The 26,950-nt window shown below is 32.3% G+C and overlaps 1 protein-coding gene across 1 annotated transcript in view; it reads right to left on the minus strand.

Annotated features, from left to right (window-relative positions):
* The window catches only part of NBEA (neurobeachin), a 748,838-nt gene that overhangs the window by 493,747 nt on the left and 228,141 nt on the right, over window positions 1–26,950 (minus strand). The window contains 7 exon segments of the mRNA XM_044913201.1: window positions 1,358–1,526; window positions 7,137–7,244; window positions 10,383–10,513; window positions 12,511–12,691; window positions 15,038–15,046; window positions 21,282–21,435; window positions 24,823–25,040. Of these exon segments, the coding sequence (XP_044769136.1) occupies window positions 1,358–1,526; window positions 7,137–7,244; window positions 10,383–10,513; window positions 12,511–12,691; window positions 15,038–15,046; window positions 21,282–21,435; window positions 24,823–25,040 (970 nt within the window).

Raw genomic sequence — 26,950 nt, forward strand, 5'->3', positions numbered from 1 at the left:
GCAATAAAGACTGCATCTCTGGGGGAAGGAAAGAGGTTATGTATTAAGAGAAAGGAGATATCATACACTTGTTAAGTAGAGTAATTTTAGCAACATACAGAAAGACATACACATACAAAATTAGAACTGGAAGGCTGACTAAAGTATTGCTTGTTTCATACATATAAAGCTGATATGAATGCATTAAAAATGAAGCAAAAGTTGATTAACATAATAAGAGTCTTAATGTTTTAAATGGTCAAAAGACATAAGCTGGAATGATAGGATAATGTTTAATTTGACGAATAAAGTTAAAAGTATACTATAATGAAATAATATCATGTTTATGTGTTCAAAGTAAATGTAGCATGCAACAATAAAGTATTATAGCTAAAACACAATCCATATTTCCACAAAAGCAAGGTAAAGGAGATATGATATGCTCAGGGAAAACAAGATGCAGAGATTTGACCACTAATTTCTACTCACTTTTTAAAATATCCATTTTATTTATATATCATATGCATTTATTTAGGAAAGACAATTTCAACTACAAATTAATCTAATGGTACATGAAATAACCACTAGATTACCAAGGATACATTGCAAACAACCAAGAAACAATTTTATAAACACATGGCAGGAAATGCAACTGATAGAAGGCACTCCATGATATTAAAATATTAGTTGCCAGAAAATGTGTTTATCATTTTCAAGCAGAGTAGGCAAAGCTGATAATGCAAGAACTCCCAGAACATGAGCATCTTCTCTAAATAAGAGAGATAATATGATCCAAGATGGTTCATTGTTGTCTGTAAGTCTTTGATTTTAATTGAAGCAACTTTGGTATAAAGTTTAAAATGTATGTTGGCTTATTATGAATCTCTGACAGAATATTTAGATACTTAAATAATTATACACTGCAAAAGAATCACAGAGAGTGAGAGCGAGCGAGAGAGAGAGAATAAGCAAGCAAGAAAGAAGTTATCTTTGAACTTGGCTATAAAGATTCACATTTTGGCTTATTCTTAGTCTTGAATTACTCTATAAGAATCTACTTTCATGTTCATAAAAGTTAAAAAGTAATACATTTAAAATATATCAGTTATTTGCATATTAAATAGTAAATGATTTATATTAACATATGGAAAACATTAAACCCAAACTGCACTGATAAAATGAGAATATAGCAAATATCATGGAAATTTACACATTTTTATGGAATTAAAGAGTATTAAATTGGCATTTATATACCAACTACTTATAAATATTTAAGATGATAATGAATAGGACTAGTTTAAAACTGGATGGGATGTAAAGAGGAAATAAAAAGGAGATAAATGATGACAAAAATTCAAATAATTAAAAAAAATAGTACCTGTACTTGTTGGCGAATTTATTTCTTGTCTGATGTTTCTACCTGGTTGGCTTCCAGTTCTTGCAGTCTCTCGCTGGGGTTCTAATATGTCACGATACTTGGAAACCATCAGAACCGAAATGAAGTAAACAACAGCTAGAGCTAAGAACTGTGCCTGCTTGCTATCATCCTGTGTAAAATGAAAAGGCAGTTCTGACATTCAAATTTTTGAAGTTATCAGAGAATAAGAAACTACTATTTCATTTTCTTTATGGAGGCAAAATATGACATTTAACTTTTATTAAAACTTCTAAGTATATATTGTTATTTAATTAGTATCATTTAAGTATAAATATAAAACTCCAGAAATGTATCATGAGTTATAGGTTGAAATTTAATTTCAAAAAATGAGAATGTTAAAATTTTGCATTCATGCCACAAAATTTTATTCTTTGTCCTCTTCACCATTACTATCCATTACTTCCATAACTACAGAATATGTCTATTTATAAAATATACAGAAAGCATAAGGATGAAAGAATAGTATCTGAATAAAAATCAATAGTTCCAAATGTTATAATTTAAAAAAAATAGAATAAAATCATAATTGAGATACATGTACAATTCTAACATATTACTACCTTAAGAGACTATATGACTACAAAATAGGGGAAACATAAACAATGGGGGAACAGAAAACTGAACTTTATACAAACTCAATATGAGCTAGAAGTATGATATGGTAGCTTAAGAAAAGTCCATGCAACCTCTGACTGCATAAATAAATAAAAATAAGTAACAGTCCCACTATTCCACCCTGGAAAAATGACCTCTAAAACACTGCCAGTATTTGAGGCTCTGAACTTCAAAAGCTCAATGACAAAAATGGAAGTTTTCCCAGTGCAACAAATTGGTAAAAGGTATGAAAACAACTGGTGAAGTTAGGATACAGAGAGAATAGTTTCAAAAAAGCAGACTGCAGGGGCACCTGGGTGGCTCAGCTGGTTGAGCATCAGACTGCTAATTTCAGCTCAGTCATGGTCTCAGGGTCGCGGGCTCCACCCTCATAGGGGAGTCTGCTTGAGATTCTCTCTGTCCCTCTTCCTTTGCCCCGGCCACGCCCTTTCTCTCTCTCTCTCTCTTTCTCTAATAAATAAGTAAATCTTAAAAAAAAGCAGAATGCAGTCTAGTAGAAAAGATAACTCTGTAAGCATGCTTTGTAAAATATAAAGAGCTGCATGTAACCTTGAAAGCCTAGATAACTATATTATAGGGAAAAACTGATAAGGAGGCAAACTTATAACCTCTAATACCACTTTCAAATTAGCCTGTATCGAAGGAATCAAATGTAAATGGTTATAAAGCCCTTTTCTAAGCTAGGTAAAGGTGACACTTCAAACCAAAACTGCAAGTAATTACTGTGGCCCACAGATAACAGGTAAAAAAATGTATGATATGAATAAGGAAAGCAGACATGCATTAAAGTCTAGCAACTCCATTCAAGGCACTTTTTATTTTTACTTCATTTAAGCAAAATGCAAACAAGATTCAGAATGTATGTGCATTTGTCAGAAAAGAAAGCAAACAAGAAATATTTACTAGTAATTTAATACTATGAAATGGGATTAGTACAGCTAATACAGAAAACTACCAAAACAGATTAAATTTGTTCTGAAATATTATAAACTTAGTATCTCATACTCTGAGGGTGACAGGCAGCTTTCCTAGAGATATAGTTTCTTAAAAGTGTTGGAAATGCATACTCTGTGCATTATAATGCTGATGGAATAAATATATAGAGAGGGGACAAAATCAAATACTTAAATAGTTATTATAAAGGAAAATGAAGTGCAATCCTATCAACAAAGATACTGACCAGGAATGAATTCAAACATAGCTCAAGCTGTGATGGACTGTGATATTCCACAACATTTACATTTCCACCACTGGAAACTCAGTGCCAGGCAATTAAAAAGCATGTGTGGAATGAATGCATGTTAACTACAAAGTTGCAGAGTTGCAAACAACAGATATTGTGAAGTGTCCTAGCCAAGCTAACGTCTCCCATATATATGGCATGAAAACAGTTGCCTTTTCTTTTCAAATCCAGATCTGCAAACCAATTGTGCTGCTTATTCCCAGAGAGTTCTGTCTTTAAAAATGAAGCACAACATCTGGAGAACAAGTAAATTTTTATACAAATTAATTGTCTTGCCTACATATTTTATTATTATGAAGACATAAACTCTTACGTTTCCCCCATCTGCTTCAGAAATGGGTCCCTCCACTATTCAATCTTGAATCAGTAATATAATTAACTCTGAAATCCTTTAAAAATTTTAATGCTTCAACCAGGATGTTAAAAACCTTCTATATCAACTTTTAAGGATTAAAATTACTTCAGTTTATATAATTTTGTATATAAAGGACCTAGTATAGAAGAATACTGAATTTGTTTTCAATTTTAGTTTATTGGGAACACTGAAAACAGTGTTGATTTTTTTTTTTTAAAGATTTTATTTATTTATTTGACAGAGAGAGAGAGACAGCTAGAGAGGGAACACAAGCAGGGGGAGTGGGAGAGGGAGAAGCAGGCTTCCCGCCGAGCAGGGAGCCTGATGCGGGGCTCGATCCCAGGACCCTGGAATCATGACCTGAGCCGAAGGCAGGCGCTTAACGACTGAGCCACCCAGGCACCCCAAGTGTTGATTTTTAAAGTCTAATTTTATTTCTTACCACATAGCAAATTTTGTCACACAATGCTTTTGCCTAGATTTAAACAGTTCATGTGAGTTTATTTTTTTTATTTTTTATTTTTTTAAAGATTTTATTTATTTGACAGAGAGAGACACAGTGAGAGAGGGAACACAAGCAGGGGGAGTGGGAGAGGGAGAAGCAGGCTTCCCACCAAGCAGGGAGCCCGATGCGGGGCTCGATCCCAGGACCCTGGGATCATGACCTGAGCCGAAGGCAGACGCTTAACGACTGAGCCACCCAGGCGCCCCAGTTCATGTGAGTTTAAACCAGCAATGTCTTCATAAGAGAAAAAAAGCAAGATCAAGATACATTTATTGCATATTGTATATATATATGTATACAATGTACATATAGTTTTCCTTAAAAACCTAATTTTTAATCTCCTTTGTTTGTGAAATTAAGGCAATTAAAAATGACTACTGATTCACAAAAATTTCAAAAGTCAAGTATAATTCTTAGCATGATATCTACAATTGATTCTAAAATATATCAACTGTCAAACACTTCCATCAGGTGATGGGAGGAATGCACTTGTTAAGAGCACCAAGTGGTGTACAGAAGTGTTGAATCACTACATTGTACACCTGAAACTAATTATTACACTGTATGTTAACTAACTGGAATTTAAATAAAAACTTAAAAATAAATAAATAAATAAATAAATAAATAAATATAAAATAAAAGTGAAAACAGTATCTTAGAATCTATGAAATATGCTGATGAAAAAGAGAATACTTTGGAGAGGTCTACCTTAAGGTTCTTACCACCTCATATTACCTGGGGGATCTTAAAATTTCTGAGTCTTAAATTTCTCTTAACCCTTAAATGGAAGCTTATGAATAATACATATTAAGTGTCTGAAACACATTATAAACTCAACCAACACAAGTTGTATTACCTTAATGATGTTTGGAAGGTACATCTGGGAATACTTAATTCCCATCCTTCAGGAAGAAAGCTAGGCACCACTGCTGGGTTATCCAACATATTTAACATCTAGGAGTCTTAGAAAAAATTATCATAATCTACCATAATAACCTAATGCAGAATTTACTAACAATGTAAACATAATGTCACACTTAACATAAACCTCTTCTATGTTAGGTCTGAGTGTGCCTCTTGGAGATGAGGATATGCTCCATGTTTTAAACATTTTTCATTTGAAAAACATTCTTTCCATAGCACATTTTTTCAGGATGAGTAATTCTAACTTCTAAATGATGAACAACCTGTTAGTGATTTTTTTTTCCACAACTGGATTAGAGTCCAGATTATTATAAGACTCTTACATCATGATTTTTATACTATCATGCATTTTATCTCCATTTTTTAAAAAACTATTTTATTATTTATTAATTACAAAAGAAATATGGGTCTATTACAGAACATTTGAAAACACAAAAAAAGTATAAAAGACTAAAGTATAAAATAAAAACTGTTTACCTAGAGATAATCATTAATAGCCCTTGGTATATTTTTTCTAGTCTTTTTTTTTTAAAGGTACACATGTACGTGTACATACGCTCAACATAAAAATGTAGATTTGTGTAATATAAGTACTTTTGTATACTGCTGCTTTCCCTTAAAATATATAATGACCATTTTTCTATGTCACAAAATTTCCCTCAAAAATATGATTTTAATGGCTGCGTAGTGTCCCACTGAATGAATATACTATAATCTATTAAGCTGAAACTCTACTGTTAGGTATTTGTAACATTGCCAATTTTCCTGTAGGCATCTTTGATGAGCACATGAAGTCAGGTAACTTCTGGGTAGAACCACTGGGTCACAGGGCGTCAATATTTGTAAGAGTTTTAACACATAATGCAAAAGAACTATTCAGGAAGTTTATCCAATTTAAACATCTACCAGTGATATATAACAGAGCATGTTTCAATGCACCCTTGCAATGCTGGGTATTATTTAAAATTTTTATTTATCTAATACTAAAAATATCTCACTTATTTTAATTTGCATTCCTTTGATTACTGGTGATACTGACTTCATCATGTATTTGTTACCTTATCTTTTATATTTAATATCCACTATCTAATTTTCTGTTGCTATGTTTGTAATTTTTCTAGTAATTTATAAGAACTGATACATATTAAAGAGAGTGACAATTTTTCTGTTGCAGATTCCTACCATGCAGTATTATGCTGTGTGACTTACATACATTTTAACCACTTTCTAAAGTACCCATCCAATTTATTGTTAAATATAAATTTAAAATACAGACTTTCTTACTCTTCATCTCAGAGTCCTGAGTTCAAGCCCCACACTGGGTGTGGAGCCTACTTAAAATAAATAAATAAATTTTCTTCTGTGTTTCATAAATCATCAATTAAAATACAGACTCCAAAGTGGCTGGAAAACAATAACTATGTTAAGGAGTAATGTCAATATTGAATCTGCTGTAAAATACTATATATGTTTCTACGTGATTTGTGAAAAGGCCAATCTTATCTTTACTTGAATAAGTGATCATATAACTGGGGTGTTCCAAGAAACCATCTCCATAAGCTATCTTTTCCTTAAGCTTTACAAAGCTACTTTTGTAACTCAACTTCTCATAAACACCTATCATTTTTAAAACGCAGATCTTCTTTCAAAAGTAATTGCTGCCCCTCAAAAGAATAATTGCCAGTAACACCTTAGTGAATTAATTCCTTTTATCCATAGTACAAGGAACGTTGATAATAACAACATAGTACCTAGAAATGGAGCAAGGAATACAAAAGAGAAAAGTAGGTGATTCAACACAAAGTGAATCATAATTTTTCAAGGTTATCCCCAGTCTTAGTATACACACAAACTAAATCAAAATTTTACATCACCTAAAAAAATGACGTATCAATAAGCTTTCAGAGAAAGCAAAGGCTCAATCATTCTATAATCAGAAGTATGTCCCAAACCTACAATTCCTGACATTAGGACATTTAGTTGTACTTGCAGCTTTCTTATAAAATTTAAATTTTTTTTACACAAATGATAGTGGAAGATTTTTTTCCCTGGGAAATCAAGCAGGTATATAACTTACCACATCCCGAAAGACGACAGCACGAAGGCGATTAATATCAACATCCTGAAGAAGTCTATCAGGATCTTTAATAGGAGAAAGGTTACCTGGAACACTTTCTAATGGAGTCTTAAAAAAGAAAGAGAATTGTTAAAGAGAAAATAGCATAATACAGAAACGAATATAGGTGAGTAATTTCTAGTATCTTTAGGCATTACCTCCCCATCACTGAGTAGCATTTATTGACAATAGCACTCTATGACAAGACACTTCTTCTGTTCTCCTCTCTGCTATTGTCACAGTTTCACCTACTCGTGTTCTTGTTCTTCATCATCACAGCTACCACAATAGACTCAGAAAAGTAGTAAGACTGACGTGGAAAAGAGACTGATCTTGGACTTCAGAGGATTTGAGCTCAAACTCTGCTGTGTAACCTTGGACTTGTTACTAAAATTTTCTGAGCCTCACTTTCCCAATCTCTACTTAATAAATCTCTTTGAGTCATTGGGTTCATTTGTCCATCATGCTTTTATAACATATGAGATTACTGTATTACATTGCATGAGATTTTATATGTATAAATATGTTATGACCTACAAAAACCTAAAAAAGGTAAACAAAAAAAATGCAGTCATAGCCTTAATATTAAAGCTGAAAGACATTAAAGATCATAACGACCAAAAATCCTTTTTAAAGTTGAAGATACAAAACCTTACAATTTTTTGTTTACAAAATTTTAAGTTAATGTCTCACATAGCAAACTAGTGAGAGAACAAGGTTCCTTGAAATTCAGTCTAGTACTTTATCACTTATACAACATTTTAAGAATTGTGTGGATTAATTAGATCATATACATAGAGTACCAAATACAATTCCTGCAAATAGAATAACTTGTTACTCTAATTAAAAATAAATAGACTTCCTTCTAATCTTCTATACACTTCAATTATGATATTTCACTCTTAAATTAAGATGTTCGATTCCTCTGCAGCACAGGATAGTGAAAAGAATATGGCTTAGTTATTTGGTTTCCATTATAATTCCACGACTTACCAGGATATGACCTTAGGTGAGATATTAGCCTCTCTGGACCTCAGCTATATCATCTAAATAATAAGCTAATAATATTTATCACAGGATGATTAAAGAAAATAACACATTGTTTACAGCAGAGATGAAAAGGACACAATTTACAGCATAGATGAAGAAATTTATAAATATTTGAACTTACATGTATCATTTTACATTTTATAAAGTATTTCCATATCCACAATTGAATTTGATCTTTATAAAGACTTTTTTATGGGTAAAGCTCTTTTTTACAAAGTATAGAAAGTGAGGTCCAATGAAGATGTATGACTCAGGCAAGTCTACACAGATTAGTATTCATCAAAATTATCTATGGTTCACTTACTAAAATCACATAAAAAAATGCATAAACACAAGGAGAAAAAAAAACCCTCCCTCGCCAGGTCCACTGACTCACTTTCTTAAAATGTGTCTTCTTACCAAGTCCACTTTTCCCCTAATATTTCTGCATCTATAGCTTATTAACCATTTTTCATTGCCAAGGTTCTTGCTAAAGAGACAGTGCCTAGCTCAACTAAATTACTACAAAATTCCTTCACATTGGACTTTTCTCTCCATGTTCTGCAATCAGAGTAATAGTTAGTTTGACAGTCTTGAAAAGTTCCCTATTATCTAGTGAATTCATTACAGACACTTTAAGATCAAAGCTCTCAAAAATACTAATTTATTTATTCATTTCATGAATATACAGACCTGCTAGAGAGAGGAAGGGAATTACTATTAATTGAAAGTTCACTGTGTGTCAGGAATTAACTAAGAACTTTAATTACTGCTTTTCATTTAGTTCATAGAAACACCTTGTAAATTAAGATTTGTATCTATTCTAAAGCCTGGAAAACTGAGGCACAGGAGACTAAGTAATTTGTCTTGGGTCACAAAACTAGTTACGGGGTAGAGCCAGCATACAAACTCAGACCTGTTTGATTCTAGAGTTACTGCTCTTTGGACAGAGTACTGCCAGTGTTATATATACATGCTCTGGAATTACAAAGATGGATAAGATATGTACATACCTTCAAGTAACTTACAGTCTACTATGCCTACACAAATAACATGAGGCATTCTTGCTGATGTGTTCATATTTAATTTTCTAAGCAATGGAGAACACTTTGGAGACTTGTTAGCAATAAAATATGGTCTGATTATTATAGGAATGTTTTCTGACAGAATTGAAAAAGAGGCTACAATATATATTAAATATATGGTTGTTCTGTTTGAAAGTTACAGAAGTTTGAAGCCATAGAACTACTTAAATGAATTAAACTTCTATTTCATGTCTTCACTTACTGAGCAGAAAAAAGGTTTGTCAATATCAAACATCTAGTTACAAGTGTAGTGTGTGATATGAGACATACAGGGTCTTATGAAAATATCAATAGAGGAAACTACCCTAGACTGGGGTGGCAGTAAGGGTATCTGAAAACATTTTCCCCAAAGAGTAGCACTTAAGCTGAAGCCAAGAGTCAAATGGATTTTAACTGGATGAAAAGTTAAGGATGGACCCTTCAAGCAAAGGGAACCTATGAAAAAGTCTGAAGACAAAAAAAAAAAAAAAAAGATTCTCTGATGAACTAAAGTCTATCATGTGACTAAAATGGCAAAAGCAAGGGGGTAAGAGGATAAAGCTGCTGTTGGAGAAGTAAGCCAGGGTCAGTCATGCAGGACCATAAAAGTCATGTTAATAAAACTTTGATGTGATGCAAAGGGTCAGTTAAACATGTGATAAAGAGCTAATTTAAAATGAGAATTACTGGTATATTCAAAAATACACTATTCATTCATTTCCTGGGCATTCAATAATATTATGGGAGTATCTATCACCAAAAACATATCCACTTAAAAAGTATAATTCATATATTGAGCTCTGTGAAAATATTTAACTATGAAAAATAGTAATAACTAAGAACTTTCAGAGCAATGTGTACTGATATCCTTACAAAAATCCTATGAAGTAGAATTATTAGTACCTTCATTGAATAAACAAAGAATGCAAGTCTCAGGTTAAATAATCTTGGTAATACAATTATGAAGAAGAAAAGCCAGCACCGAAGAAGCCTACAGCGGTCTGATTACCAAATCCTTTCTCTTTCTTTACACAATACCATGTTACTTTTTTCTCAGACTTAAAAAAACAAATTTTAAGATACATTATATTTAACATAGAAAATGTTTAATTACCTTTGAAGATGCTGTGGCGGTCACACTTTGGGGAGCTTCCTGAGGTTTACTGCTGCCATGGGAAGATTTGCTCCCCCTGTCTCTCTGTCTCTGCCGACATTCTAAACAGTTTCTCACAGCAACACAACAAACTATTTAAAAACCAAAAGCATATTATTAATATAAGTTCTTGACTCTGATATGTTGAAAAGAGTTGCTAGCTTTTTTTTTCTTTCCCTTTTCTCCATTCATTATTCCTAAAACCAACTAGAACAAATATTTTTAAAAATTATGAAATACAGTAATGAAAAGTACATATAAAACATGTGTAGTTAAAAAATAAAAACAACACACCCATATACTACCAATCAGCTGCAGGAACAGAATATTACTGAAGCTCCCAATATATCCCTTCCTAATATATCCCCCCTCCATCGTTTAAAATCCTGAATTTCACAGATCAATAAAAACTTTTTGAAACTTCATATTCACATTTGATAAGCTGTTCTGATTGACAAGACTTCTTCAGTAACATGACTACTTGGTGACTAACTGAGCACAGCTCCCCATTTCAGGAAGTGACAGAGCACCGCAGTGCAGACAGTCTTGAGTCCCAACACCCACCTTTCTGTGTGGTGGGAAAGTCTACAGCCCTGTCAATAAGCATTCCACACGTACAAGCTTTTCACTTATTTACTTATTTTAAAAAGTCATATGGTAATAAACAGTACAGGTTCTGGAATCTGACCACCTGAATTTTACTCCTGGCTCTGCCCCGTATGAACTATGTGATCTTGGGCCAGCGGCTTAAACTCTGTGTGCCTCAGTTTTCTCATAAGTAAAATGAATATAAACATAGTAACCTCCTTACAGGACTGCTGAGGGTTAATTGCATTAATATATTTATAAAGTGCTTAGAACAGTAGACAGCACATATTGATATATAATTGCTTTGTTATTATTCACTTATAAAACTTTCCTGTAGATGACAAAAAAACAAATTGGCTAGGAAATACTGGGATAAAAATGAAATTAGCAGTATAACTTTGAAATATATTCAGAAATAAAAGCTCAGAATAACCAAATAAATGCTGGTTTTAAGATACTGAGGTATTTAAAAAAATTTCTCTGTCCCAGAGTTAACTCTGTCAGCTATTGTTAATTATCAATGGATATGTCCATAGCGGCCACAGTAAATTATGCCACACCTGTTGGTTGTCAGAGAGATGTCAATGTGGTCAATCTCTCCATTAGAATGATTATGAAATGATTCCACTTAACCTGCCCATCTTTAAGAAATACAAAAGGAAAAAGTAGGTTTCATTCCATCATTCTTAAAGCAAGTTATTACTCCTACCTTGGATCAGAACAATTTATCCCCTGAAACTATACACGTGTAGACTTTTATATAATTTTTTAAATTATGGTTAAAAAGAGTACACGTCAGAAACTTCTTCCTATGTAATGCCTTACTTTCTTGTGTCCTACTCATGCTCTAAGGCAAGTATAAAAACGATTGCTTGCTGGTCCCTTGTAAAGTCTAAGTAGTATAAATAAATTTCCCCTTTAAGAAAGGTAGGATATGTAAGAATGGATGTAAAGAGATGGACTAAATTTACTAAGAGTTTTCAATGCTAACTTTTCTTTGCAACACAGGGTCGTAAATGAACAGTACAGTAAAGTAACGTTTGTTAGTGTTAACTGCTTACTCTGAGAAACAGTGACATTGGAATAGTCAGTTTTATCCTTTGGCATTCTGTGTATAAAAACTATGTCACTGGTCTTCCAACATATTTGTGGGTCAGGACAACTATCTTCTATATTAGTTTACCAAAACAGGAGTCCTAAGGGGATTTACATTAAAATTATGTCAATGAAAAATGTTACAGTCCTATTGATTTTGAAATAATTCAAAATATATTTGACTTCATTTCAAATTATAATCCATTAAAGATGATCAATTTCATGAAATCTCCAATGTGATGATAGCACAATTTTTTTTAATTTAGTAATTCTCAAGAATTATAATGTAATCTCTATACAACATAATCATTAACTTGTATCATCAATACTTTACGTACCACAGAGCATCAAAAAACTAAACTGTAGGTAATTATTTAACATGCACCATTATTCTTAACAGACTTACCTAACCTTAGGCACTGTCTCATTAAACCTCCAGAAGACATGTTTTTTTCAGCTTCAATCTCACTAAAATTTAGAGAGCTGGCAAATACAAGTACATCAACCATAGCCATCAATCGGCTGAGGAAAGTTACTGCTGTCTCAGCTGACATGCCTTGTGTCACTTCAATATTTTCCAATTCCGTCTTTAAAAAAGTAGAAGATTTAAGTCTTGTTTAAAATTTGGAAATATAATACATATACATACATGCTACAGGTAAACAGTAGTTCAGCATCTCTAGTATATTTTCTAAACAAAATAAATGATAAATTATAAACTGATGCCACATATCAAAAGAACTGGTTGTTAAATTTAATTAGTTTACCTATGAATTATCCTTGAATAAAGGAAAAGTCCATTTTTAAAATGAAGGATAAATTTAAATGTCTCACTTACAAAACTATATTCCAAACTTAAGATCATTTCATAAAGATATTTAGGAATAATTACACATCTATATTTTACTACTTTTGTCTTATTTTATTAATAAAGATATAAAATAGATACTTTCCTAAAATCTTCACTCTCATTTATTAAAAGATATGCTTTAACTTCTCTTTAGTATAAATGTGTGATGAGTAATAGTAAAGATATATGGCACTTCCAATCGGCATCAAAATGAGACAACTGTTAAATGAGAACACATAATAATTTCTTACCCATTTCAGAATAAACTAAGTCACTAGGTATCTCATACATACAATAAAAATCTAGGGTAAAAATAATCAAGAAAATCACTAATTCCTCTAAAGATATTAATTTGTGACCTATAAGACACTAGCAATAAGAAGCATCAGTAACATTCTAGTTAGGTACAACTATACTTTCACTAAAATATTGTCTATGATAAAATACAATTTCATGCTTTCAAAGGGAATGTCACAAAGTAGTATTTCTGGAGATGTGTAACTTTGTATTTTATAAGCAACAGCAATATTTCTTATTTTAGTTTTCATTCTGTATTATATAACATTTTAATTATTTTGGTTCGTTATAACTAGGCCTCATTTTCTCAGTGCCACAAGGGGGAGAGAAAAGTAAGAAGTGCTTTATAAATAAAAAGTATTACTGCTTAAATTTTCTGAAAATGGGCACACTAGCCATATTGATTAACCTTACTTCTTTACCAAATGATAAATTCAACTACAACGTAAGCATATATTACAGGTATCTACTCCTATTTAATGTTCCATTTTGATATTGTTTATGCCCATCAGTCTACCTAAACAGATTCCTGCTCACATTAAAATGGAAATGTCAGCAGGAAACACTGATTAAAAAAAAAAAAACACAACTCTTAAAACACTTCTTGAGCACAAGATGGATAATAAAAATGATAGGTGACTACTGCAAGCACTATATAACTAAACTCCATTTAAATGGAGTATAAAATGTAACAACCTTTCTTCCTTCCATTTAACAGCAAAATAGTGTTAAAACCATTCTCTCTAAAACGAGCTTGAAAATAGACAAAAATTTGTTTTCAGTTGTTGATTTACATTATGCCAATTCAGTATCTGTGGTCTAAAGAAATAATTCATTACTTGGATTTCTTAAATACAGATTCCTTATTTCCTAGCACTTCATTGATATACAGCATTATTTCATAGCATGAATTAAAAATCTGTGATTACAACACAATAGTTCATATTAAAAAGCAAAAAAAAAAACTTTACATAAGAACTCCTTTAAATCTCAGTTAATACAAGTGTCTATAATGGAATGGAAGATCTGGCCATTGCTTAGGTCTATCAAATGTTCTAAATAAATTTTCAAAAATATTAGAATTCTGTAATATCTATAGATGCATTCTCAAAGAAATTCATCATTTTGAATTACTCAAATTGTAAGATTTATTTATTAGTTATCACTTTATTAGTTAATGGTCTTATTTTCATGTCTTTTGTGGTCTACTAGGTCTAAACTTCAAAATATGTTTTCATTTTTAAATGACTAAATTACATACAGAAATTATTAATAGAATTATTAATCAGCCATGTAATTTGCCAAACTGTTATTTTTGACTAAACAAAATAAAATTTTAAAAAGCATTCTTAACACAAAAAACCAGAAAGGGAGTTCTTAATTAATTCCATATAAAAGTAATTTATAATTTTGCTGAAATGTTATATAAACATTATAACATACATTTAACAATAAAGATCACTCACATATGATTATTATTAAATCCTAAAATAATATATATCCCATCCAATTTCCTTTCATTGGAACCAATTAACATCTGATTGTACATATGAATGAAATTTGTTTTCATTATATTACAATAGTTTAGTCTAAAGGTTATTGTGAATAATAATTCATCAATGCATTGAGAAAAAGTCCTTTTAATTAATATTTTAAATATACCAAAGATAGGTCTAATATTAAAGATGGTATGGAAACTCAAAATATAACCAAGTCAAAAATTTCATAAATAAGCAAAAATAAAACTGAAAACTGAAAACCTGAAAATTACTGAAGTAATACTAACCTTAGAACCCTGGACATGCATTAGACAAAACAGACAACAGATCAAAAAAGTACAAGAAAAGGAAATTATTAAAATTAAATAAAAATACAATGTAAAATTGAAACACAAAGTAATATATTAAAAATTATATTTATTTTATTAGAAGCAAAGTTCTTAGAAGAGATATTCCTTTTATAAATTACATATGATTAAGATTAAATATCAAGTATTTAGACTAATGTTTATTTTATTTCATTAGAGTAACTCTGCCCAAATAATATATAAATTATTTATATTTATATAGTTCATATACTAAAATTATGCATATTCTATTTTATAAAATAAATATATTTTCCTAGCAGATACCTAAGGAAGCATTTTAATAAATAAACTAATATGATGTCTCTGTAAAAGCCCTAACTCAGTACTGGGTTAGGCAGGAATGACTTAAGGAAATAAACTATTTATACCAACCTTCTAGAATTTTCATTAAGGAATCATGTTATAATTTGTTTTTTAAAATATTTGGAGCCCTTCCTATAGATCAAAATCCCAGGAGTCAAAGAATAAAATACTGTAGTGATTATAACTTAAAAACCATTTTCCCTTGCTAGAAAAGAACTTACTGATACACTAATGAGGCCTTCATGTGAACTAAGCCAACTATATAGATATTATACTAAATTTCAGAGTCTTAACTAAGAATTATATTCAATATATTCAAAAGTGTGGCTAGAATTAAGTTTCACAATTAAAGTCATCAACTGTTCTTATTGTCTGATTTTTGACAACAAATATATGTGAGCATAAATTTCAATAAACACCATTTTCATGGTACACTGTATAGGAAAATGCATAAAAGCCTCCTGAGAATACTACAGTATGATCATTATTATGAGACAAACAAAAAAATTAGTAATTTAGTAATTAGTAAACCAGTAATTAGTAAATTAACTCCACATTCTGATAATGGTAAGGAAATACAAACTAAATTTAAGATCTTGTCATCATTTTTTTGACAGAAAATATTGCTCTTCTTTCATGATTATGAAACTATTAGGAAAGCCAGAAATATCAGTCACTATTATTTTTCTTAACAGACAAATGACACTGAATTAAATTCTAAACATTCAGTGTTTTGGATGGTGGACCAAAATGATCAACTTAAAATCACAAAGTGATTATGCAATTTGTATTTGATCCATGTTCTTTGCTTCTCTTCATTTTTTTTCCTACAACTCCTTGCTTTCACTCATGACCAACTTGTACAACATATAGAGAATAAAAGAAAGGGTTCAACTGACTAGTCATAGAAATACTAACTCTAAAAACAACATCAATAACAACAAAAATAATTCCTCTTTCTAAAACCAAAGATTGGTCAAACTGTATACTAAGAAGTTTAAAATTTTTCCCTGGGTACTAAAGTTAAACCCATTGGTTTAATTTATAGACTTGAAACTATTTTTGTAATTTATTTTCTATGCTACATAGGACTTTAAATAATCTAGGCAAAGCTAAAATTGCAAAAAGTCCTGCTTCTTCAATGAATATTAAGTTGAAGGTGTTCACTAATACTGTATATGTATACTCTTTTTTCCTTAAAGTTTCCACTGAAATATTACAAGTAACATTAATCTAAACAATTTAACTTTTCTTACATGATGATACTGCAACAGCAATACACAAATGTTATCCTTAGTGGAAATCAGTATATGCATATGAGATCCCAAAGCAGAAAACAGACCACCACTATGCCAATCCCATTGGGATAGGAGACAAAAAGACTATACCATGTAAATCTTTTGCCATCAAAATGAATCACCCATTATAAATAAATTTGCCTCAGATACCCTATTTTAGAATTCTGAATATGGCAGATTATTTTATAAATGGGAAAATTACTCTATCATGACACAGATCTGAATAAACAGTTCCGAAAGGGTACTAAATGAAGGAAACATCAAGAGCCTTCTCCATCTAATGAGCTTTACACTTATTACTTATCCTAATTTTCACAAACTCCCTGTTAAATAAGCATAATTAACACCTTTTCATAAATGAAGAAATTGAGAGTAAGGTCCTATCTAGTAAGTGGTAGAACCCAGATTAAAATACAGATTTATCTTATGCCAAAATCCATAATCCATATACTTTATATTGAATCCTAACTTCAAAAAGATTGTGTCTGAATCTCACTGATGATGGGAAACAATTCTGTTTTGATGAAAATGAGATTTCCATACTTATCTGAGATCCATACTTATACTGAGAAATGGGAAAGACATATTCCTGAGATGAGCTTAGTATCATTTTTTCCAATGGATAACTATAAAGAAAACCTATCATTACCCTGTTTTTGAAAAGGCTATCCTTCCCCTTAAGTGAACTGCTTATGAACATATGTAGAAAAAAAAAAAAGTTGTGCGTTTGTTTGGGGCTCCATTTCTGTGTTTTTGTTCTGTTCCATTGAACTACGTCTTTTTAAGATACTACACAGTCTTGATTACTGTGATTAATATATAATGATTCTTTCAAAACGGTTTTAATTATCCCATGTGAATTTTTAAAAAAATAGTGTTTATAACTATAAAAAATTTTGGTGGGATTTTGAGAGGAACTGTGATACATCTAAATATCAATTTGGGGACAAGGGTTACCTTTATTATGTTGAGTCTCCAACCCATAAACATGGTATAGTCTCCATTTATTTAGACCATCTTTGATTGCTTTTACAAGTCTTTTGTAGTTTTTGGAATAAAAATATCATATATTTATTGTTATATTAAAACTAAGTATTTCATATTGAGTGATTACATATGGTACTGTATTTTTAATTTCTGCGTCCACATGTTCATTGCTAGTAGAAATAAATACAACTAATATTGTTGGTCACCTTGGTAAAATAGAAAAAGAAGAATACTTAGCATTCTATTTACCCTCTCAAAATTAAATACAATTTCAATATTAGACATGTCAAATGCTAAAAAAAAATTAGTATGGCTGAATGTGAAATGTTACATATCTTCTAATAGAACATAATGACCACAACATTCGATGAAATTGTTCTAAAAATTAAACTAAATATTCAGTAAGTCAAATTCAAGTTCTTGTTTAATAGGAAATAATGAGTTTATCTTAAGCTCTAACTACTGAATTTTCAATGGTCAGTAATAAATAATAGCTTTCACTCTAAAACATTATACTATGACATTTGTATTTTATGTGAGGATCATGCTCTAAGTCAGCGGTCAGTAAACTATGACCCATAAACCAATCTGCCCCACTGCCTGTTTTTATAAGTAAAGTTTTATTGAGACAAACCCACACATTCCTTTATGTAACTGTCTATGGTTGCTTTTGCAGAATAGCAGAGTTGAGTAGTTGAGACAGATACCATGTAGCTCACAGAACTGAATATATTTATCATCTGACCCATACAGAAAAAGTTGGCCAGTCACAGGCATCCATCATTATTCATATTTATTCATGCACATATGCATTTAATGAATATTTTAATATTTAAAATATTTTAAATATTTTTAAAACTACACAAACCTAAACAAAATCATGAGATCACTCGAACATCAGTATCAAATGTTTCTCTCTTCATGTATCTAGGATTGAAATTATAATGGCACCTACATGACAATGTTTTCTTCTGCTAATCTGTATACTGTCAATGCTTCCTTTTTCACTTTTGGATTTTTACATGTTAATTCTAAGTCAAAAGCTCTTTATATATGCAGTTCTAATTGTCTTCTTTATTTAATCTCCTCTTTCCCAACTTTCTCCCTCTACTACATTACAATTTTTCACAGGAATGTTACACAATCAAGTAAGAGAAGACAATACTCAGTAGTCAGCACCAATCATGGTTCTACCAGTATAAAGTGGGAAAAAACATTCTGGCTGTTTCTTTTAAGGAAGCAATTTATTCCAAGAACATAATCAGCTATTGTATACCAGGCATAGGTACAATCAGTTAAAGAACCAAAATGACAGAAATATAGAGAAATAGACAATGAAAAAAAATTTCTACAACTGAATGAATTCCTAAGTCTGTTAAGAACGTTGTAGGCAAGGGCACCTGGGTGGCTCAGTTGTTAAGCGTCTGCCTTCAGCTCAGGTCACGATCCCAGGGTCCTGGGATGGAGCTCCACAGCGGGCTCCCTGCTCCGCGGAGAGCCTACTTCTCCCTCTCCCTCCCCCACCTCAGGCTCGCTCTCTCGCTCTCAAATAAATAAATAAAATCTTAAAAAAAAAAAAGAGTATTCTAAGCAATAAGTAGTTTCAAATTGCAAAATATAGTGGTCCACACTGCAAAGGTAATAATTTTGGAAGTCAAACCTCAAAATGTCAGTATCTTTATTATATATTCATTACAAAATAAAAACTAAGTAAATCTGGGCAGTGAAATAGTATGTAAATCATAACATTTATGGACAATTTATTTTAGTAATTTCATATTTTCTCTATCTTGATGGAGATCTTTCAGCTTTAAAATTTGGAAGACTATTTAGTAATATGAGTATTTCAAGCTTATACAAATTTTAATACCTACTACTAATTTTATATAGAGGTCATCTTCAGTTCTGCACAAAATTTTAAAATAATATTATAAAATGAATTTCAATACAACCTTTTAAAATTTCTTGATGACAAAGGATTATTCAGAAAACATTAAAAAATTTTATATGATGAAGAAAAATGTCAGGAGAGAATATTGATATTTTTCAGTTTTTAATGTATAGAAGGGAAAAAACCCTCCCTGTTTCAATATTAGAATTCATTTTGGAAATCATACACAACTCTTGATTTACCTGAATTTGGGGTAAATCACCAGGAGAAATCAGAGATTGAAGAGAAGGGATGGTAGGTACAATAATCTCACAGGATATCTACACTCTTCACATGCCATCAACTATTTTTCTTCCTGGCTCCATTTCCTTGCTTAGCTGCTAATTTCATTAAGGCCCTAATAATGATGATCTATTTGCTGCTCTCCTTCTTGAACTAGCCTGCTTGCCTTTGTCAACTTCTTGAATAAATTTATGGATGAAATAGAAGTGTACATGCCTGTGAGGGGGGGAAAGATGTTGGGCATACCATCTTTTGCTGCCAATATTTAAGTTTCAGTGATACTTTGGGGGTGATGGCATTGAAAAAACTATAGTGAGAAAAGGAATCATATAAGAAAAGCTGGTTAATAATGAAATAAAGCCAGAGATTAATTTGGAAACACTGCTCCACCAAGTAAAAGACATCTTAACAAAAGAGCAGGTTTCTCTGTGGAGAGAGCATACATTTTGGGTTCATGGATTTGTTTCCAATATGGTGGCAGGAACACAGTCAATATGCGAAGTAGAGTTCTACATTCTTTCCTATCTGGGCAGGCAGCTATGGAGTCTTTTTTTTTTTTTAATATAAACCAGAAATTTTTTTAAACTACAACTAAAATATAAAGTTAACACTGACCTATTATATTTTAAACATATAGTTAATATTAAATGCCTTTAAAACTTAATATATTTCAATGTTTTATCTAGAAAGACGGCTGTATCTTTTTAAATAAATGTTGAACTAGATAAATTCACATGCAAATGCTATTACAGCCCATTTGTCTATAAAAAGTTTTTTGAGTTTTTTAAGGATTATGAAATTGTTCAAATAGTGTAAAAGTGGTATGTTATTTATATTTTTTCTATCTGAGGTGCCTAAGTTTTAAGTAAGAATTCATTAATTTGGTTCCGTTTTGGAAGCAGATTGCTGGCTTCAAGATTAAATCTCAGAGAACAAGAATGTAAAAGTCCCATATATAGTTTAAAATAATATTAAGTTTAGAAATAATATTTCAAGCAATTCACATGAGGTTTTGCATATCTAATGATTTTTTTCTAAATTTAGATTTATGACTCTATTTACTTACACAATAACCATGTGCTTGTATTTAGAATTTCAAGAGTAATAGAATAAAATTTTTTTAAGTTTACCATAATATATATTTGAAGAAATAGGCAATATATGGGAAATAAAGTTAAGTCATTTATAGTTTTGGCTCTTCTTCAAAAGTATTCATCAAATCACCAGAGAAATATTTTCACAGACACACATGGCTGAAACCCAACACTGACAAAAAGAAATGGGGAGAAGTTGCCTTAGGTGAACGTATCTCCTTAAAATCTGTTTACAGTAGAGAACACTGCTGACAGGCTCTAGTCAGGTAATTACAAAATATACCACTAGATGGAAGCAAAGTACTTACAGTTGGTGATGTAGCAGCAGAGAGCAAAGGTAAAATTCCTCCACAAGCAATAATGATGTTGTCTACCATTTGGGAAATGAGGTGAATTGTGTTATGTACAAAAATAATATTTTCATTACTATTGACAAAATCCATTACAGACTTTGTGGAATGACTAAAAGAGCAGAAAAACAAAACACAAATGAACATTTTACCTTAAGAAGTTAACTTTCTAACATTTATAAAGTAAAAAATATTGAAGAGTGAGGCAAATTTAAAATAGAATTATTACAAAAGAAAATAATTTACAATTGAGATATCATACTACCAAAGACTTAACATTCATCCCCGCAGGGTTTCTTTGTATCCAAATGTATTAACTCATTACTGGGTTTCTGCTTTAAAACTACAGTATGTGTTTATTTTGTGTTGAAATCAATTTTCCTTATTTACCATCCTCAGGTACTCTAGAACAACTGGATAGTTAACTCTAAGTTTACCTTTCAGGCAGTTTCTGTTTATCACCAGATTGCAGCCCCACCTGTGACCAGCCATATTGAAAATGTATACTGCTAGTCACAGAAGTGACATGATAGGGAAATAGAAATAAATCAGCAAAAATTCAAGGACTTATTGAATAAAAGGAGGAAAAATATCTTAAAGGTCAGCAGTACAGCTTTTCCATACAAAACATGCAACTTAGATACCCAGAAAAATACATTGCTTTAATTTGATGTCTGTCAAGAATATGAACTGTTTTCTAATGGGAAAAAAAGAGATTACTCCATGATCAACTGTTCTTTTTTGTTCAATTTTAATATCTCAGATTTGGTCTGTTTTTCGATTTTGAAGTTCCACTTTTTCCTTAACATCCCACAAACAGCTGTAGACATGAAATGGTGTCCACACGTCAAAAACCTCATCAAGGAAAGCTGCCAGTTGGTTTCCGTACGGATGCCAACAGCCAATTCTGTCAACCAAAAGGTTCAATTTTATGAACGACTGAAACAAAAACTCATCCAATTTTTTTTTTTTTGAGAGAGAGAATAGAGAGAGAGAGAGAGAGCACATGAGAAGGGGGAGGGTCAGAGGGAGAAGCAGACTCCCCGCTGAGCAGGGAGTCTGATGCGGGACTCGATCCCGGGACTCCAGGATCATGACCTGAGCCAAAGGCAGTCGCTTAACCAACTGAGCCACCCAGGCGCCCAAAACTCATCCAATTTTTATAGGAATTCAATGGTACCTGGTATGCAGTGGCTACTCCAATGTTGGAAACAAGGCAAAGTGCTATAGGACTTAAACATTGTAACCGATCCAGTCAAGAACACAGTGAAACCAACTGAGGCATCATTCACTCCAAGGACTCAGCATTAGTTCACTAGGAGGGCTGTGGCCACTTTCTTCTGTGTGTGAAGTTAAGTAATGTTCACAATATTTACAATAAGAAAAAGACCTTCCATTGCTCATGATGTATCTTACTGATAGCAAAAAGAATTAGTCATGCTTCTTTTCATATCACATGACGGTGGCAAGACGAGAGAACATGCTTATCTAACACTGTTTGGTTAAGGATAAATTCTCTGAAGAAAAAGCATCAGCAACTGAATGGAAGGCCAGATATCAGTTCTTCTTCTTTAGCTGATACTCAATCTTTAGCATGATCAATTTTAAGTCAATGATTCTCACTCTTTACAAATGTAAACTATCATCTATGACATCTTAGATGTCAAGATGTTTGCCCAATCCTAAAAGTAAGTGCTATCTTTTAAAAAATTAAATTAGGATCACCTGGATGGCTCAGTCGGTTAAGCATCTGCCTTCAGCTCAGGATATGATCTCAGGGTCCTGGGATGGGCCCTGCATCAGGCTCCCTGCTCAGTAGGGAATCTGCTTTTTTCTCTCCCTCTCCCTCTGCCCCTCTCCCCTTTCCTGCTTGTGCACGTGCTCGCTCTCTCAAATAAAAATAAAATCTTTTAAAAAATTAAATCACGTAAAATTCTGTTTGGGGAATTTTATGACAGCTCGTGAAAGAGAACAGAGACAAATGGTATCTATGTATATGTTATGTTTCCATCATATGTTAAAGGAAGGAAAGCTGAGTATCTCTCATTTGGGGACTACTAGTAATTGTAATTAATAAGTTACACTATATATCTCCATTAATAGTCATGTTAACAGTAATGTATTTCATTGTATTCCAGTTTCCTTATTTAGCATCCCTAGGTAATTTAGCAAATAACAACACTAGCAATGGAAAGACCATTGTTTCTATCACATGAGTAGCCTAAGGACAAACTGATCAAATAAAATTAGAAGTAAAAACTTTCTGTAGCAGACATTGACTGTTTTCCATAATAGTTATTCCTTCTTCCCTGCTAACACAATCTAGATTTTGTTCTATTGTTGAGCTAGATCAGGTATAGGAAAGGTTGGCTTTATTCCAGCTACTAGGTTATTAACCAGTATTGCTCTAAATAGGACAGTCATTATTAATAATCCCATTCCCCTTTGCTGGTGATTGACTGCTGGCACATAAGAGGTAAGGGGGAGATTTCTTGAGGGGCTTCTTTTAGAAAAGAAGAAAGGAGGGGAGGGTAAGGAATGGGAAAGGGAAAAAGTAGAGGAGGAGGAGGAAGAAACAATGGGGAGACGAAAAAAGAGGAGAGAGAGGAGGAGGAAGGAGAGGGAAAAAAGGAAGAGGAGGAATGAAGAAAAGGATGAAGGAGGAAGAAGAGCCCCTGCCTTCTAGTTCGGGCAAGTTTCCTATGTTGAACTGGTGCTGGGAGCTGAATCAGCCACCTTGAATCTCAGAAGGAAAATTAGGTGAAGCCTCCTTCAGTCCAGAGAAGACCATGCCACTGATTGTTTAAGTCAATGACAGTGGGGTACTCTGTCACAGCCATCAACTTCCTAATTTATGTGCATGCACACATAAATGACGTACTCTCATAACTGCTTAATTTGTTGCATATTTGCTATTAGAAAATTAACTGAAAGTGAGGCAAGGTAATGATTTAATTTATGCAGACTTTGTTTTCCTTAAGTGATGATTTAATTTATGTAGACTGTTTTCTTTAAGTGATTATATATGAGCTGATACTAACTACTTTAAGGGTAAAGGATCTAAAAATAGATGTTGTAAGGTGATTTTAAATTCTATTTTAACACTATATGTTATAATCTTATTACCAAGAATATATTTAGTATATGGTATTAATTTTAACAGAAGAATAAAAATGTGGAAACAGCTTTGAACCCAAACTGAAACTTTTTATTGTTGTTGCTAAATCTCTTTTATATATAGAATAGGCAAAATTTTGCTTTTTAATTGTCTTAAGCCTAAATTCTTGGACACCTTTTGACTTGAGCCCTAGGCCTTATAACCTGTGTGAAAATATTCAAGTTTCTATATAAAATTTCAATGTTGGATTACTTTTAGTAAATTCAATTTGTGAGATTATTCAATGATATAATTCCCTTATGGATCAACTGATGTCACTCATTTAAAATACTCATTTTCTTCAGTGAAAGTTGCCTTATTTAAGAAAAGAAATATTTCTACCTCCTCCAAACATGTACATCTGTTTCTAATGCAAATAGTAAATCGGTGAGAAGTCGCTGGTGCATTGGAGACCATTTAAACTCAGGAATACGGAACATTGTAGTGCGTGGGCCTGGGCTGAACTGGCGCCGCTGTTCCTCAGTCATCGGCATTCCTCGAAATCCTAAATCGACGCGGAGATCTCTGTCTTGCTGTGTAATAGACCGACCCTGAACAGCCTAGAGAAAGAAAAGGTGAACTTTTGTAGCCTGCAGAAGAAATTTTTAAAATTTCTTTTGTTTCAAAAAGAAAACAGAAAGTATAATCAAGTGAGTGAGTAAAGCTTTGCATATGACTTTGGTAGGTTATGTATCTTACATGTATTATTCATCTGGTGATTCCCTGGACAGAAACCTTTTTGAGCTGAAGAGGCTACTGTTATTACTTTTATTTTGCTGTTTCAAAAACTATACAAGGTAATCAAATACCTAAGGTCTAACACCAAAGTTCACACTGAAAACCAATCCCTGTTTATGGAGTTTTCATATTAGACCACATTTCTTCCTTAGGAAAGTGAGCATATAACTCACATTGAAGTGTACTGGATATATATCATCAACTAACTATAATTGGAAACACAAGATTAAAAAATATTACTTGAACAGATTCAGGTTAACTCAAAGTCTATTTCACTCACAATACTTCAATTTAGAAAAACAGTACATTTATTTGATAAGTTAGAAAACCAGAAAGTACCTACAAACTCTAAGTGAAAACCAGGCAAGCCCAGTGATTACCATGTTCAATAAACAATGCACCATGCTGGGGCGCCTGGGAGGCTTAGTCGCTAAGCGTCTGCCTTCGGCTCAGGTCATGATCCCATGGTCCTGGGATTGGGCCCCACATTGGGCTCCCTGCTCAGCAGGAAGCCTGTTTCTCCCTCTCCCACTCCCCCATTTGTGTTCCCGCTCTCCCTATCTCTCTGTCAAATAAATAAATAAAAATCTTTAAATAAATAAATAAATAAAAACAAGGCACCATGCTTTCCTTTCTTTTAAGTCTTTACCTAATTCAGTATCTCCACTCCCTTCCCATTATCACTGTGGTGCAACTGCCACAAAAAGTGGAAACTGGCAGTTAATAGAGAAAAAATAAAAATACCTTTCCCATACACAGAAGATACTTTTTCTTTCTGTTTTTATTTTCCAAACACAGAATATATTATTAATATTGTTACTAGAGTACAAAGACACCAGAAAGGTATGGTTTACTTTTTATAATATAATTCTAATGGAAACATGTTAATTTTATCTTTGAGGACATTAAAAGGTGAGTGGAAAACCTGGAGAAACACCAAAAAACAAATCATTAAGTGTAAAATTATTTTTCAACTCCTAACCATAAGGTAATTTAGCCTAGAAAACAAGGAAGTAGTCTTAAAACTCAAAGCTCCACAATTAAAATTCATATCAGAAAACAGCATCTATTTTTAGCTTTATTCTGGTGAGGCCAGAACTGCAGCACTAACGTTTCCTCACCGCCAGACCTAAGAGTCTTTAATTTCCTCATAACAGATTCCTATCCAAGTGGTTGTAAAGAAAATTCTCACTGCTAATAACTGCACATTTTCTCAGCCATATTACCTACCTCACAGGGTGACTGTGAGGATTAAATCTGAAAACATACGGCACAGTGCCTGGAACACAGTAGGCACTTGATAAATAACAATTCCCTTTCCCCTTACCCTTCATTTCATTTATCTGTTCAATCTGGGCTCTAAGTCCTCTTTTCTATAATTCACAGAACAAGGTTGGGCTTTAAAAGGTTAAAATTAATCAAGTATTCAGAATGAAGATCTTGAGTACAAAATGTGTAAATTTAGTCACAGAGTCACAACCTATTAGAATGGTAGAGCCCGTAAAGGTCACATTTTAATCGAGTACAACCTCTTGTACTGTCTAAGGAAATTCAAGGCCCAAAGAGGTTCAGCTAAGTTCCACAGACAAATTGTGGCAGAGTTGGAAATACAATTCAGGTATTTTAAATGTCTCTTATGTATACTACCACACTATTTGATTCCATAAATTACTATAGCACCATAATTAAGTATAAACATGGTGTAGCTGGTAAGAAATGACTCTTAACTGCT

This window comes from Neomonachus schauinslandi, chromosome 3 (genome assembly GCF_002201575.2).
Source record: "Neomonachus schauinslandi chromosome 3, ASM220157v2, whole genome shotgun sequence".
NCBI lineage: Eukaryota > Metazoa > Chordata > Mammalia > Carnivora > Phocidae > Neomonachus > Neomonachus schauinslandi.